At 35.6% G+C, this 18,170-nt stretch overlaps 1 protein-coding gene across 2 annotated transcripts in view; it reads right to left on the bottom strand.

The window, feature by feature from the left end:
- LOC139119799 (vacuolar protein sorting-associated protein 51 homolog) overlaps positions 1 to 18,170 on the bottom strand; it is a 51,497-nt gene that overhangs the window by 10,795 nt on the left and 22,532 nt on the right. For both annotated transcript variants that reach the window (XM_070683701.1, XM_070683702.1), the window contains exons 17-18: positions 9,574 to 9,686; positions 2,927 to 3,005 (exon numbers count right to left, since the gene is read on the bottom strand). In XM_070683701.1, the coding sequence (XP_070539802.1) occupies positions 2,927 to 3,005; positions 9,574 to 9,686 (192 nt within the window). The remainder of the gene's footprint in view (positions 1 to 2,926; positions 3,006 to 9,573; positions 9,687 to 18,170) is intronic.

The following is an 18,170-nucleotide window of genomic DNA, read 5'->3' as shown; positions in this document are numbered from 1 at the left end:
ATAAACCATGTAATAAACAAAACTATAAATCTTGATAATCGTGCACAATATTGATAATAATGTCTTACTGTACGATTTATCACATTTTTTGAGTCCTCGCGCACGCATTTGTCGTCTGTCTGGCTGGCGCTCAGCATACGCTGGTTGTATTACTACTACGTTTGTTTACAACATGGTTCGCTTCGTTGCCGTATAGGTGAAACAGAACTCAGTACGTTTGCAAACTCCTAGACGATACTGGGTTTGACACATGGCATATTATGCATGTCAGTGGCCATGTAAACGATGCAAGCGTGAAAGGCTACTCGAACCAGCCGTAAACGAGCCAACAACGCCAGCTTGCTGTCATCATGGATGTAAACTAAAAAACCGGAAGTGTCTACTGACATACTACGGAGCCATTCAAAGTCTCGGTCCAAGGTCAGCTACTACCAACAATCATGACGACCGTGGACTCTCCGTTGATCTAACATCTCGGCCACCTAATTCTGATGCATTGACTGTAATCGGAGACAACTTTCATTCATCGTTTTTTCTCCATGTCTGTGATTTTACCTTGCCTTGTTCTCGATATCGCGACGGTACCGAAACCCTCCAGTATGTTTGTCAACTGTACCTTTCAAGCATCCGTTTACGTCAAGTTCTGTCGTTCGCCGAAATAAAATAGCTCTTCTCAAGAAGCCATCGAAAATTTAATTTATAGACACAATTATTATTGAAATTATTATAAACATTTGAATAACAATGTTGAACTCTGTTGATATCGTTAGCAATGAATGCTGTACTACTAGCGACATAATAATGATCGTATTGATCAGCTGATACCATGCAGCTCGCTGATCATACTGATGTCGATGCATGAACATTCCGTTTTCTCCATCTCTGGCATTTTACCGTGTCGACTTTTTGAATGGCATGATATTTAAAGGTGATGTTTCAAGTTTGATATAGACGGTAGGGATGCAGTTACTGTTCATTTCCTTCGAAAATACATCGTTTTTCAATTCAAAATGAACCGTGAAAGTGCTGGTCATTTTTTGTGCTGAACGTGCGTGTTCAGTGCAGTGCACTGTGCAGTGTGGATTCAGGGCCGATCATGCTGGACGACGCTCACTGGCTTCAAACTCAGTTTAAATTTCCTTTTTTATTCGTTTTCTACAACTACAAATTCACTGGCATTGCCAAAACTATAAAATAATAGCAATAATGCACCCCCTCCCGGCCCATAATGGACTCAAGCAAACTTTGCACTTCATAATGTACTCGGCTTCGCCTCGTACATTATGTCGTGCAAAGTTTGCTTTCGTCCATTATGGGCCGGGAGGGGGTGCATTATTGGCTAATAGTCTTGAGTACCATGGTTTACAAACTACACATAGGTGATGATATGGCTGTGTATTATGGCATAAACATTGAAGTACAGAGTGGTGCAATATTGTCCATACTCTGTGGCTGATCATGTAGCTGCTGTTTCATGGTGATGTAATTAACCAGCAAGTTGGTGTTTCTGAATTGACCTGATTTGACCTTTCTGCATCACATTACTTGCTTTTGACTTTTGACCTTACTGTATTCAGAGCCTAAGAACTTACTTTTGAAAGCTACAACTGTAATCTTTCATAATGAAGAACAGTTCACAGTGTTCCAATTTGTGCGATCTGTGTTTAACTTTTACTTGATTTGAAGTTGAAGTCAAAATAGCATTATTATCATTTTTTACACAAAATGACTGTTTGCGTAGCTCATTTTGTCAATTTGGAAACTGATGTCCTGAATTTGACAAGTTTACTCCAAACAGGTGACACTGTTAGATAGTTTTTAGGTTGGATCCATTTCACATTGTAAGTGAACACACAGTGTCTTATCCAGATCTACTTTATATGGCTCTATATTCCAATATGCTAATTATTTATTTGTTTATTGATTTGATTTCCTGTCATTTGTTTACTGTTCAACCATCTTTCAATGTCAACTGTGTCTCGCCATTAACAAGCACCAAAATTTCTTGGAGACGTAAGTAAGATGTGACGGTTTAAAACATGTTTCATTGACTAACTAATATTCCCACAAAATTATGAAGTTGAATTTACTGCCAATTTTCAAAATTTCAACAAGGTAACCTCATTCCCTTATCTCTGTTGAATGATACTTGAACTACAGATGTTGATTTTAGTGTACACAACTGTGATGCATGGTTAATGTTGTACGGAAACAAAGCTTGTCATAATTAAGTGAACATTTCTTGGCCAGAGGGGGATGAACACAAGAGACTTTGGAACCTTAGAGCTTGATAAGAATCTTGAATGAGTAAAGGAACTGAGGTTGTATCTCTACAAGTATTAATAGTTATGTCTGCCAAAACATGGGTTGATATGAGAACAGGTACGTTTTAAAAAACATTTGTATGACGTATATGGTATCAAGTATTTTTTTGTCTCATGTTCAAACACAAGGGTTAGCTCTGCCAGGGAGCGTACACTTTGACTTTTGACCTTACCACATCATTACTGTGGTCATGGCTACAATTGATAGTTTTGTCAAATTTCAAACAACACTGACTGTGAAAATGTCCTACACCTTACCTGCCAACAATCTAAGTTATCAAATGCTCTATTATTGAGGATTTTCTTTTTAAACATGACATGTATTTCACTGAATTTGAAGAAAGGCAAGGAAAGGCAATCAGACAAAGGATATTTCTAAAGGGAATTTTTGACGAAGAACAATATAATATCCTTTGAGTACAATATTGTCAATTTCATAATATTTTGAACAATCCTCAATCAAAATATACCTTCAACTTGGAACTTAAAATTTCCAGCCATAGGACCCCACTCTATGGAAGAATTTTAATTTTAAAAGAAACACTAAAATAAATGCTTGATATGTCTTAACCAATGTAGCAAAACTTGAGTATGATACTTACACTAGATTCCATCAATACAGGAGATACACAGCGATGAACGGCACTGCCAACAATTTCATCAAGTAAGAAGTGAACCAAACTGAAACAAAATCAGATACTGATGTCAGTGATATGAATTTATACACTTCTGTCTAAAATTTCATAACACTTTCGTTTGTACATCTTTTCAGTAAAATGTAAAAGCAGCATGATCTCATTGTAACAATTTCAAACACGGTATTTCATGCAAACAGTAGAGCTACAAGCATTTGAACCTGACGTTTCACAACTGTTTTTAATTTTTAGTAGACTACGGAGATTTCGTATCATGATTCAAACACATTCTACAGAGTATGCAATAAGCGACAACCAAATCATATGCTCTCATAGATGTCCTTTACTTTCTCACTTAGATTAAAAGTGTGTCAGTGATTAATGCTTGGAATTAGAACTAAAATTGTTGATTTTCAAAAACAAAGCTTCTTTTAAGACATTATCGCTTTTTCTCAAGTATGTGTACTCTGTGCATGATGGCGAAGTTGTAATATTGAAATTTGAATTAAGATGTTTAAAATATATAACAAAGGTGTCACATGACTTTATTATTCAGACATACCTTCACGTATGATTAAACTATAAATCATCAAGTCTATGTAAGAGTTGATCGGAGTCAAATCAGACACAGGGATCAGTTTTATTGTTTTTTCTTTGAATTGTTATTGTTGGTGCTTTGCAAGAAGACCAAGTTAAGATGAGGACAACAGACGTCAATGGCAAAATTGAATAAAAGATTGCATGCATTGCTATGTTGTGTTGTCTTTGTTTGTACACAAGTGAACATGAAGATGATAATCCTAGTTTATGATTTATTTTTGAATTTTAGTTAGAAATGGTCCAAGAGACTGTATGGTACAAAGCATGGGTTTGAATAATAATTGAAATCATATTGTCCATAAAATTGTGCAACTGTTGACCCAATAAAGCCAAATTGTAAAACCAGTATGTGTGTAGTCTCATTTCAAACAAATTTGGATTATGTCTAAATACTATCATCTTTGTTGAATGCAGTTTTCAGGATAGATTTTTGTTTCAGAAAACAAGTAAAGTCTACCAAGTATTCTCCTTGACAACTCAATGATGAATAAATGAATTATCTTCTGGACTCAGTTCAATTGCCAACAACAACATTTGACAATACACACACATATATAAATGTACAAGCTGTGTTGAAATAGTTATCTTCTCTGTAACATTATCAATCACAGAGACATCATAGGATGCAAGTAACATCACAGACTCTAGCTCCATTACATCAAGTTTAACCCTTTCACCACAATGGTTTGACCCAAACTCATTGTTATCAATGGTAATTGTGGAACTGTTCACGGGGAATTGGGGTGGACAGGTTAAGTTTTGCTTTCATAATTTGGTAGTGCCCCATTGTTTTCATAAGGATGGGTGGACCTATGTACTGCATTTGGGGTGAGTGGGAGAGGGGGAGACCTACATGTATGTTCTGGTAAATGGGGCAAGTGGGAGGATCTACTGGTAAGTTAGGGGTAAGTGGAGGAACCTATGTACTGGTAAATGGGGCTGAGTGGGGAGGACCTAGTGCTGCTAAAGGGGATACGTGGGGGAACCTATGTACTGGTAAATGGGGCTGAAAGGGTGGACTTATGTACTGGTAAAGAGGGGTGACAGGGTGGACCTACTTACTGGTAAATAGGGGCGAGTGGGGGGTCTATGTATTGGTAAAATACGGGTGAGAGGGTTTGGTGATAGAAAGGCTACCCTGCAGTGCCACTACACTATATTGAAACAGAAATCATGTTTATCAGTAACGTCTTGATCTAGCAATCAAATTTTCCTTCTGCACACATTCCAACCAACGTAGACTGCAACAGAAGAAAGTTTATGCATAGAAATTTCCAAAAATGTAACAGCACAAAGCTATATAAGTTACACATTACTGTGCTGTGACTTCACAACAAGAAATGGAGAAATTATCAAATTCTGAAGAAAGGAAACTAGACGTGTATTCTGATATGCTCTGACTTTTCATTTATCTTTATTTCTGTTATTTTGCATCATAAACAGGGAAACACTTCAACCCTACTATACATCACTTTTACTATGTCAATGCTACCAGCACTTTTCATAATTTGTTTCTCATTTGTAAAAGTGTTTGCTGTACAATTAAAAGTTATAAATACATGAATAAGCTAGCGTGTGTGATGGTTTTTCTCAATCATTTTTTTTTTGGGGGGGGGGGGGTAGCAAAATGTACAGTCATTTGATCATGTTTATAAAGGTATTGATCATGCTGACTGTTTATCAACTAACTATGGCTAGTTATGGCGACATAGTTTTGCATGAAAATGTGGGTTTTTTCTGCAATGTAACATTCATCAAACAGTTTTTAAAGTGAGATTTTTACATCTATTCTGGTGCATTGAAATTAGATGTAAATATTCCCATTTTGGAAAGTTGTAATTTTTCAGAAATATTTATGAAGTTTCATGTTTGGACATGATTTTACAATTGCTATTATTCTCTTGAAACTGGGTTGAAGCTTAGTTTCCATGCAGTCTATGAAATTTCCACTGTGTATAATTCAAACAAATGTTAACCAGAATGTGAACTTTTAACTAAACTTTGACTCATATAGGATGAAAAAGTTGGGGAAATTATTGAGTCAAAAACCTCGCAACAAGAAGTGTTATGTTGACATTGTAATGCTGTTGTAGATAATATCTACAGAAAGTTACCAAAAACATTATTTTAACAAAAATGAAACACTGGGTTGTGCAAAGAAACCTGCAGCTGTGCACTAAATTTCAAAGTTACTGTGCATGCAAATCCTGTAAAGATGTTTACCAAATATTTTATCATAATCTGAACAAATACTCATGGGAACATCCTTGGGGAACTGTGATTCCAATTTTGAACACATCAAAGATCTGAGACTTGTGAGAGCAAAAAATTCCACAAAATGACATACCTGCATATTATATGATAACATTAACATATTAAGATTGATTCTAGGTAAGGAAGCAACTGAAGAAGGTATCTTATGTTGCAAGTTCAACTCTGCAAGAAATATTACTGAATTGGCTGCAAGAAATATTACTGCAAGAAACATCAGAGCTGAGTATACGCTACCTGTTATTGCTTGGTTTAATCGGTGAACTGCAGTACTTGTATGAACAGGTCAGAACTTTGGAAGATCAATTTCCGGTGATATAGCTATTTGGACCTGAGTCTAATATTTGTTATCTCCACACAATGGCAAGACAACACACACAATGCCTGTGAGACACATGCTCTTGGAAAACATTTCTTATTGTTATACATGCTTTGCAATCACTGCTCTGCTGTGCACTGACAATCTTCATGAAAATAGTTTCTTCTGTCATTGGTCAGACTCTGTCCCCTACTGAAGGGAGACACTCCTTGACCAATAAATACAGATGGCCAGGCTACAGAACTGTCCTCTCACTGACCAGTGAAGTTGTCCAGGCCACAGAACTGTCCCATCATTGACCAGTGCAGCTGACCTGTATTGCCACAGAACTGTGCTCTCACTGACCAGTCCAGTTGGCCAGGCTACAGACCTGTCCCCTTACTGACCAGTCTTGGTAACCTAACCAAAGCACTGTCCCCTCACTGACCAGTCCCGTTGACCTGGCCATAGAACTACTGTTATTTTCACACGGAAGAGGAACTGCAATTCCAGACACCAATTGTATCATTTGTGATAAAAATAACGCCAATACAACCCAAGGGCAATATCAGAGCTCTTGTTCATATCATACTCTTGGTGTTCACAACATTTTATTCAAACAATTGCCAAACACATCTGACTTTTGCAACGATTCTGGTAACTACCAGAGAGCATGTGACTAAGACTCACTGAATTGTAAGACTGATCCGAATACAGATACATCATCCATTCTATGCAAACAGTACAGAAATGAAAATTTCCAGTAGTAATCTGCATGAAAGCTGTACCAGTTAATGTTACTAATCATTATCAACAGTTGTTTTAATCCATATTAAAACCCTTTTCTATTGATATGCGTTGTTATATAATCCAAAGTCACAGATGTTTACAGGAATTTTATGGTACTCAATGTGTGAAGCATTCAGGCATAAGAGATGGACTGTTTTTCAAATTTACATCAGTGCTCCACAAACCAATGTCTCCAAATACTGATTACGATGACCTCTATGTTCATTTGGATGGCACAGAATGCCTCACGCCTTTACATTCAATTGATATTGCATTCAGTGTTAAGCAGAGAAAAACGGTGCTGAGTACATCAAAAACACATTGCTGACGTATTTTAACATCAAATATTTCTTGGACGGAAGAGATTGGCAGGAACGTGTATTGAAATACACTTAGAAACATACAGATCTTGGACGTGTTGCCATGGCAAAGTTTTCAAACATATGATCAAGCAACTTGTTGTCAACAAGAAGGTCATGTCCTTTAACCCTTTGATCACTGTAATTTTGGCCACTAAAATTCTAGTGTAATATTTACCTATTTTTATGAATTTTTCTTAATGTTGTCTGATAATTTTGGACTAAATTGACATTACTCTTCATTAATTACAATTTTTGAACAAAATTTTAGAAAAAATTGAAAAAAAAAACAGTGACAAGATTTGAAAAGAAAATTGTCATGTTATATTTTATACAGTCCACAAAAACTGACTTTGGCACTCAAAGGGTTAAGGTAGAATGCACTTCAGGGACAGATATTCGGACTCTCAAATTTTTTATGATTCTTCACTGATCTAACATTTATTGGGGCTCATTTTAAAACTCCTAGAGAAGAAAAATGTCTTACCGTCTTAGTTTTCTAAAATTGAACATTTTATTTTTCTCTATAAACAACAGGATGGTCTTGTATTAAAGCTGTCTTTATAAATTTGGTTCACTGCCTGTTACTATTGCCCTTATAATATTTGACTGCAAAATACTCCCCACTTTATGGTTCCAAAACCTGGGTTTTCACCATGCTCTAAACATTGAAACAATCCGGAACAATATACTGCACCATATACTTCAATTATACAACAACACATTGATTACAGCTATGAGAGGGGAATTGGGTAGACCAACATTGAGAGTAAATATTTATTGTAAAATTAAGAGATTATTTATTTGCAGATAAATCATTTTTTTCTGGATGCAATTACTGCATTAGACTAGTGATCTGTATTTAACATTGCCATCACTGTTTGAAGGCCAAAACTACTGAAATCAATTGAATTGAATTTGAATTGAAGTGGACAGTATGGTGGCAATTTTGAATTGCAAATATTGGTAAATGTTAGATAATTTCTTTCTCTAGTACCAAACTTTGCACGGTGACCCATGAATTTTATTCTTGATTTAGTGAGAGGATGATTTAAAGTTTCATTTAGGAAAGTTTGAGCAAAAGTTTAAGTCTTTCACTGTTGAGGTGTATATTACCTTAAAGATCGCTAAACATGCATAATATTCCTGACAGATTTAATGAAATATTGAGCAGATGTTCTCAGATTAAAGCATTATTTTATTAATTATGTAAATGAAACATGCAAATGCCTGCTAAGTTGAAAGTTTCTCGATGGTAAATGGTATGGTTTAGATCTGATTCAGTGAATATTCCCCATTGGTACTATCATCTCATTATTATCATGTGACTGGCTTACTCAAACACTGCTTGTTTACACACTTTGTATTAACATTTATTCATGATATCAAGCTTTGAATGAATTACCATGTTTTGACACAATGTAGCAACTGTTGTGATATTTTAAGTTGCACATTTTGACAGGGTGCGATGCAAATATAGTAATACAGGAAAGAGTAAATAATTTCAGTCATTTTATTGTTTAAAGATGTCCACACAGTGACTCAGTCTATATTTGGATGCAATTTGTTTATATTTCTTCAGTTTCCATGATGGAAAATAATACATATGCCAGCTGTACTAAAGTACAACACATAAAATGTTGAAAATGTGTAATGACAACTTTACCTCAGCTCACAGTTTGTAATTTCTACATCAATACAGAGGACTAACAACTAATGTTCAAATCATCCTTTTTCAGATATCTGCTTTAGGATGGTGCATGGAAATGAGACGGGAATCAGCAAACAACATCAGTGATTGCTCAAAAAAAGATAACATCTAAGCAGTGGTAATATTTTAAACAAATATGACAAACTTTATCTGTTGTATTACTAGAAATACAATAAAGTTTTACGAAGTATTTATCCGACATTTATGTAAATGCTGACATTTCACGGATAATATGCACAGATCTCTTGTCTGTATTGCCATGTTTATTAATAATGTATGGTTTTACTATGTTGTGGAAAGCTGTTGCACAGATGTCTAAAACCTGGGACATCTACCAAGTGTGCACTTTCGATGGAATAAAGCATTTTCCTTCAATAGAGGCACTATGCAAATAAGCTTACATCTACTGAAATCTCTGCCGATAAAATTGAATTAGTTATTTTTCTTAAGTTTATGTCAATCAGTGCAGTCATCCTTGAGAAAAGAGAGAGAGAGAGAGAGAGAGAGAGAGAGAGAGAGAGAGAGAGAGAGAGAGAGAGAGAGCACCAACTGACATTTATGTCAGATGAGATAAAATAATACTCACTTTTCATCGGAGACAAACCTCCAAAGATAGAGTTGAAGATAATGTGTGTCTACTTGTATTTGTTGTAGTCCATACTGACCAAAGGTACGAAGTCGAACACATTCCAAAAATGTCTGAAAACAATATACAGAATGAAAATTGTTTTTATAAGTACACTTGAAATGTTTGTTGGTTGAGTGGAGCTTGAATACAAATTGATAAGAATGTGGAGTTTTTCCTGCATTTCATGAAGGAATAAGAAATTGTTGCAATTTCATGGAAACAATTTTGGATTTGATATTTGCAATATGCATTGTCAGGAGAAGAGCACCATATGAAATCATAGTTTCCTTTGTTACATACAGTTTCAATGAGGTGTTATGTCTTAACTAATAACTTGACAAAATGCAACATCATACTACAGGTTTGGTCTCACAGCTACTGGTACATGAACCGCACAGACAGGTTACAGTTTTCAGTGAAAAACAAGTTTAAACTAGTTTAAACCAGTACAAACTACAATCTGATTTCCAGTTCTTCAGCTGACTTTTATTTGACATTGCTATGACGATGAATCCATTCTCTGAAAAGAACTCACATTTGATCTTTTCGGAAGGATTAACCCTTTCACCACCATGGTTTGGCCTAAACCCATTGTTATCAATGGTGATTGTGGACCTGTTTACAAGGAATTAGGGGTGAACAGGTATTTTTGATCTGTTCAAAAGTACCATGTTTCGGATGGAACCGATGACAGTCCCAAGATTCAAGATATTTGACTTTCACCTGACTGTAACTAGAACATGCATGTATACTGCTTCATTGACTCTCCCTTTAATTTTGAGAAATCTGTAATATCAGATGATAAATTTTATATATCCTAGATACAGGCTGACATTTGCAGACTCTGAACTCTAACAATGTCACACTGCAGACTCTCACAGCAGGTTTTGTTAACCCACACTATTCTCTCAGGACTCTATCAATCAGATCCAATAATTTATGAGGTTCTTCACTGAAGCTGAAAACAATACAGTTTCTATATTTATATGTGTTCTGAATGCTTTCTCAATGTTTAGCCTTCTAATCGGACAGTAGCTGTTACTTTTGATAAGCTTTTCACTATTTTTTGTGTTGCTTGTCGATTGGAAGTTCTTATTCTACTCCCCAAAGCATGTTGAAATTTAGCTTGTCAACACAGCGCATATAAGTGTAAAATGCATTGATATTGTTGTTTACATTTGAATTCTAGTCCAGACCAGAATTCATTTGTCAACACTGACAATGCATTCTATACAGGCAGTGTATCTCAGCATGCTTTAGGAGTAAAACATGAAATTGAGGTCAACATTTGACATAAAATCAAAAATAGCGAAAAATCATTGAAAGCTACAACTACTGGCCTTTTAGACCTTTCACTGCAATATCTTATATTATATCATACCAGTATATTGATGGCCCAAATACAGCGATCTGATTGGTTGAGACGCGAAAAGAACCATGGTATATTGGCAATATACCACGGCTGGCATACGCGCGAGCTTTCAGCTTGAGCAAAAATCCGTTTTTGAAGTTCCATGCCAGAATTTCAATATACTGTTATGATATAACAGCAATAAATCACACCCAGCAACGGTATACCACTTGATTTTGACCAGTTCATGACATATATGCACTCGCTATCGCTCGTGCATATATGTCATGAACTGGTCAAAATCTCATGGTATACCGTTACTGGGTGTGCTTTATTGCTTCAATAACCTAATTAGTTTGATTGTAGGGTTTTAACATGGTGAAGGAAAGTAGGGGCTGGGGTGGGGGGTGTAGGATTGATCTGATAGCCTCAGCGATGAACGTAACACCTTTCAAAGGGACAAAGTCAGCCATTTTTCATGAATTTTGTTTGATGCAAGATACTATTTATATTGTTTGACATGTCGAAAGATACTGAGTGAATAGGTGACCATGAATATATTCGACCTGGTTTTAGACAAATTAAATGAAACCATAGCGAAAATGAATTAATGGTCATGCCATTAATTCATCTTCGCGATGGTTTCATGTATCTTGTCTAAAACCGGGGTCGAATTTATGCATGGTCACCCATTCATTCAGTATCTTACAACATGTCAAACTTTAAAGATTTTGATATCTGATATAAAATAATATTGTATGGCCAAGAACACTTCAAAGGATTGTTTGAGAAAAAGGTATATTTGAATGATCTCTAAGTAACATTACAGTCCCTTCATAGAGATACTGTGGCAAAAACAAAACAGCTGATACTGTACAGTGAAAATTAATATTAAATATGACAAGACTTGCTAAGATAAACAATAAATGAGCAATTTGAGAACACAGGAAATGGTCACTAAATGAAGGGACTCACTATGGCATTGTTCTAACAATTCACCGTTCATGGCTGTTGTCTAAATCTCTGTTCATGTTTAACCAGACAGCACTGATCAGTTGTTCATCATTTTGTCAGTCAATTATTTCGTGAAAACTTTATCCAAAACCTTTATGCATAAAGAAAGATACATCTTCTGTGATCTGCTGACTTCACAGTCCATCAGTGACAATCAGCCATCAATTTCAAGTTTTGAACACCCTAAATACTACATTTCTATCCTATTCTGACTTGTTGTCACCTACTGTACCGGTGTTTTCTTTTATTCTGTCAAATTATCTGCATTTATCCCAAACATTCATGATGGTGCACGTCATTGATAATTCATCCAACAGATAACCTGTTTCATCTTGTTTCTTGCAAACCAGAAAGATTAAACTTCAATTTAATTTCTATAAAACCCTGGGAACTTCTGTTCAACATTTTGTTCTAAACAATTGGATGGAATGGATTCTTTTTGATAAAAAGAAAGAAAACCAATTCGTATTCAAAATGTTGTCTGTACACAAAAGAGGTATAGACATTATTGTGATTTGGAACAATGAGATATTCTGGGCTGTGTCATGTCTATTATTATGGCAATCTCTTCATAAAAACAACAAAAGTTTCAAAAGTTTCAATACTCCTTTGATGAAATTCCACTACGCTTCACTGTTTCTCACCAACTGATGCAGGTCTTATGTAATGCATTTATCATTCTGTTCAATCAACAGTTGTTTCATTAAAGATGTATTGTGTTTAGAAATTCCTGAAATTGACTGTATTAATAATGTTATGTCCATTTCACATGCTTTAACATGATTGCTAGGGTAGCTGAGAGTTAATACTTATTGAATATTGTGGACATAGAACACCATGACACTGCTTTCATTATCTGTTTCATCTCTTAGCATGGTGAAAAGCGTATAGGTTGACTGTAATTTATGATTCATGATATAAATGTTTGAAGTGAATCAGCTATTTAGCTTTAACCAGTAAGTTTCCATTTTTGAACAAATGTCATGTCATGAACATGGCCAGTGAATAATAAACAAAGGACAAACAACATTACTGAATTCTCAGTTTGACAAAATTAAAAAATACCACAATTATACGGTGTCGCTCAAATTTGATCAGAATTGGTACATACCAAAGATCAACAATAAGTGTTTTTCTATCTGTTCAGTGCAGGAAAATTATACGTTGATGTTATGACAATTTCTGCACAGTACAACCAGAAAAACAACAAGAAATATTTAAACCCGAAAATTAAGAATGACAAAAGTAAATAAGGTCTGAAACTTTAGGTACTGAAGGTCAACTTTAGCAACATGCATAGCAGAGAATCTTTCTACCATGGATGTACAAAAATAGACATCCATGGTTTCAGCAGATCTGTTAATATGTCACAGTTCATAAACAATGACAGGAAATGACCAATTAGCTGTTTCAGTTACTGCTACCACTCCCAAACATAATAGGTACCCTGCATACAAATAGGTTAAAGGTCAAAATCCTCTTATTCAGATGTGTGGGCTGATTCAGTTCACTGCCACCACTCCTGCACACTTGCAGTATTTCCTTTTTTCTTACCTCATTTGCACATTTTTGACACTGATGTGTTCATTTGAACAAATTCACATCTCAACCCCTACATCTACCTGTACACCAAATACTGAGATGGTAGCTTTGGCGGTATGGGAGCCTTTGTGTGTGACGGACATACATCCGCACATACATACCCACAAATATACAGACATACAGACGCCACTCAGACTCATCATATAAGCTCTTTTTGGTATCTATATATAAAACCAAATATGAGCTAAAAATCAAACATTTCTATAGAGAGTGAGATTGTTGTTATAGACAATTTTCTCATAATTTCAAAAGATTCTGCTTTTTTTACTCTGCTTTTTCAAATTTGATGGATTTTCATTTGGAAATTTTACATTACAATCATTGAATCAGTAATTACTAATTGTTCATTTTCCATGGCCGTATCTATTCCTTGTTTGTTGCTTAGCTTAACAAAGTTAATATATGTCACTGATTTCAAAAGTGTGATATCATTTCTACCTTGCCCTGCTGGGTTGACATACCTAGGGTAAATAACAGTGATGAAATAAAGAATGGTTAATTTTGCTGTTTTACCACAGACTGTGTATAAACAATATTACAATAATTTGCCGATGTTTTTGTTAATTATTACAAAGTAAAAATATCTGATCTTATTTAAACTATACACTGCACAACCAGTGTCCTGTGATAGACATCAGACAAGCTCTCTGCTACGAAATATAGGAAACACCAAATCTTCAATATGAGTCCTGAGTTGTTCAGTTCAAGTTTTTCAAGAATCTTGTTGTTCATCTTGATATTATGGATAGAGATGATACTTCAGCATTATTTCAAATTGTAAGGTTCAATCTGATCAAAGTAGTGTGAACTTGAAGATTCATATGTGACTTCATAAACAAACATTTTACAAGACTGTCTGTATAAATCAAGCTACCACTGGAAGGAACGGTTACCAAAAATACTGAAAAATGTTTATTGCTGACATTTTTGTAAACAATAAGTTTATGACATCGTTTATAGCCTGCTGATTGCTGAAATGATTTGTATCAAATCATTTTTACGTGAAGCAATGGTAGGAAAAAGATTTCACTGAATTGCCGTCTCTTCTTTTTCAAAAATAAATGATTGCTGTGTAAAATCGAGTTCAGTGCTAGCACAATGCTAGCATAGAAAACCCAGAAATAAAGAAATATTTATAAACAGTATAGGCAATATTCATGGACACTAAGAATACGAATATATCCAACCATACAATTTTTTTCCCATCACACTGTCAGGTAAAGCACATTGAAGCACTGTACTTAACACAAGTTGGTGGGCTAAGTGGCAGTTTTTGTATGATTTGAAAAATATTGGATATTATACAAACTAATTTATCATGCTCAAGCCTCCAAATTGTGGAGTAGTGCCACATTGAAATGACACTGGATAATCACATTTAACATGTTGCATAAGGTCCAGTTGTATTTACAATGTGCACTGGCATTATTAAATCGGTATGTAGTCAGTGATTTGTGCAAGATCAAATGTACACAATGGACCTACTTTAAAGTGTTGAACAAATCACAAGCTATTTCATAGTCTAACAGTCCTTTAACTACAAAAATTGGACAAATGTCGTCAGTAGTGATAAAATATATAAAAACAGGCTCTCTGATTTTAAGCATTACGTCTGAATAGCATGACACAACAAAAAAATCTATTAAATTTAATTTATGAATATCACACACTAAAGTGCAGTCATTGTGATGGGTTAAGAGAGTTGAAAGCATTTTAGAATATATATTTTGCCTCTGGTTTAAAAGGGTCCAATGTACACATGAGAGAATAAAATAGGGCATCTCTGTCTGGACTATTAAAAGCAGCGTATGCCATTGCATTTATAATATTTTCTAATTCTAGATTTCCACAATTACTTCTGAAACGAACACAAATATTTGCTTGGTGCGTTTAACTACCTCTGCCCTTTCCTTGGGAACATTTCTTTCAGTTGATTTGGAACTACTATTCATAAAATTCAAGTTGAAGGTACAAATATTTATCGTATAAGTTGAAATGACTGAAGGTACATGAAAGGTGGATGCACTGATCCAGGTGCACATCAATTTGCCACGTGGTATGCTGCATGTGCATTTCACTGTGCATCGGCCAGACCACCAGTATGGACGCATACTCATATATCTCAGACACAATGTATTCAAGCGAAGTGGAAAAGTTTTGCTCGCAGTTTGACAGCGTGATACCACTGGATGACGGAGAGGATTTAACCTAACGGCAAAACAGGAATGTGAAAGATTTCCTGCTCCCGTGAACAGTGCACAATTGACTGAAATACAAGAATCTCGCCTACTTCAAAATACATGCAAGTCTACCTGGTCAGGCGTGTCAGTGTCGGATGCATGGGGACGTACCCGAAGCGAAAAACGGATGATCCACAATGTAAACACAATATTCAAACCTTGCCAACAATACAGTACATACTGAAACATTAAAGTACATGCTATTTCCTGCTGTACACTGAGTTTCTGCAACAAAACAAACTGTATGTAGACATAACTGCCATACAGTGTGATTCTATGACAAAACCCAATTGAGAACTGTGATGTGGCTGTGTCTATTCTCTTGCTGATAACACCATTTCATTGTGATCACTGTATTGTGGAAAATCTGATTTTCTGTGAAAAGCTCTTTATTTATATTGAGCTTGATACAGATTTATGTCTAAACTTTAGACAACATGGTTTACTTTTAATGCTGATAATAGATTTGTCCCTCACACAGGGGGTGGCACTCCGTTCTGGAATATTAGATTTGCACACGATGCAGGGGATGCCATCAAGTGGCTCCCGGATGTTTGTTTGGCTTATCAGTTACAGCAGATCAGATATTACCCAGTACTCCTTGAGGTAAGGTTTCCGTATGGAATCAGAAAGGGAGGGGGTCGGGGGAAAGCAAGTGAGAGAAGTGCCTGTCTTGGCCACTAAATCTGATGAAGAGTGTGTCGATCAGAGCCTGTCAATATGAGATATGTTTGGTGGATTCAACGGTGAACATGATATTGTAGGTGAAAGGGGGAAGGGGTAGGCTGTATTAAGGTTCCAAGACAAGAAATTGACCTTTTTAATCTAACAATTCTCTGGTGGTTAATAAGCTAAGAACCCCTGTAAATTATACATTTTCTGAAAGCCTAGATATAGGGTAACATTTTGGTAACTACAGTGTCACCATTGTTTACATAACAATCATGTGAGAGGTAATTTGCATAACCTGACAAAAATCGGTTTTCCCAGTGTTTTGTCTCAATACTTCAAAATATCTGACTCAAACTTGCTGGAATGCAAGCTGTCACAACGCTCTTCCAAAGGGTGTCTCAGATTTTTTTTATCTTGCTTAGTTATTCTTGAGCACAATTTTTAAGAAATTAACTAGGGTTAAATTCACCACTCTGGAAGTTTTTTGGGCATAAAAATTGTTTAAGAAGGTTTAAAAAAATTCTGAGACAGACTTTGGAAGATTCTTAGGGCAGCTTGCATTCACACAAATTTCAGCCAAATATCTCAAAGTATTGAGACAAAACACAGGGAAAACTGATTTTTGAAAGGTTATGCAAATTACGTGTCACGTGATAGTTATGTAAACAATGGTGACATTATTGTAACAAAAATGTTCCCCTATATCTAGACTTTCCGAAAATATATAATTTACAGGGGTTCTGAGCTTATTAACCACTAGAGAATCGTTAGCTTAAAAAGGTCGATTTCTTGTCTTGGAACCTTAGGAGGAGGAGGAGGAGGAGGAGGGTGGGTACAGGGATGCAAAGGAAAACTCTACTGGCAATGTGACTATAATTTGAAAGAACGATACAATACAAAGCAGAAGCTCCAAGCAGTCAATGAATGTTGAATAAGAATCAGCCCTCAGAAGAAAAATATGCAGGTCATACCACTTGATTGGAAACAAAGGTTGTATCCATGGTGAAAGGCACTGTGTGTTCAAACACCAATGACACCGTACAAGTAATCATCAGTTGCTTTCAATAGACAAGTCTAAACACTACAGTAAACCCAAAGAAATGCAATACTTTGAAAGATATATTAATGAACATAGTTTTGAATACTTCTAAGCAATCAAGAAATGTAGATGTCAAATGTATGGTTTGACACTTTGCTGCTTGATGAAATTTCAATTTACAACTATTTGTTTAAATGAATGATTTGTTCACAGTGGAGGTATAGTTGGAATGTAGCATTTACTTGTAGAACACCATTGACCTCTGACTGCCATGATATTTTTAACCCTTGACTGTCATGAAATCAAACCTTTATCCATCAAGACATTTAACCTTTGATAGTCATGGCATTTGACCCTTGACCTCAAGACATTTGACCATTGACTACCATTGCTTTAAAGCTTTGACCGCAATGGGATATCATTTAAAACAAAACAGTCTGTTTCACAAGGCTGTAGGCTGATGTAATCAGATTGTTTTGGGTGATGCTCAAACCTGAGGGAAAAGTATGATGTTACCCGAATATTATTATATATGTTACTATGTGACACAGAAACATTTTGAAGTTTCTCTGCTATCACTGATTGGGATCACTGACAACACTGCCAAGCTTTGTTACACATTCTAGAACATGTAAAG

Source organism: Ptychodera flava, chromosome 20 (assembly GCF_041260155.1).
Source record: "Ptychodera flava strain L36383 chromosome 20, AS_Pfla_20210202, whole genome shotgun sequence".
Lineage (NCBI taxonomy): Eukaryota > Metazoa > Hemichordata > Enteropneusta > Ptychoderidae > Ptychodera > Ptychodera flava.
Note: the sequence above shows the minus strand (reverse complement) of the source record. Positions and strands in the feature narration are given on the sequence as shown.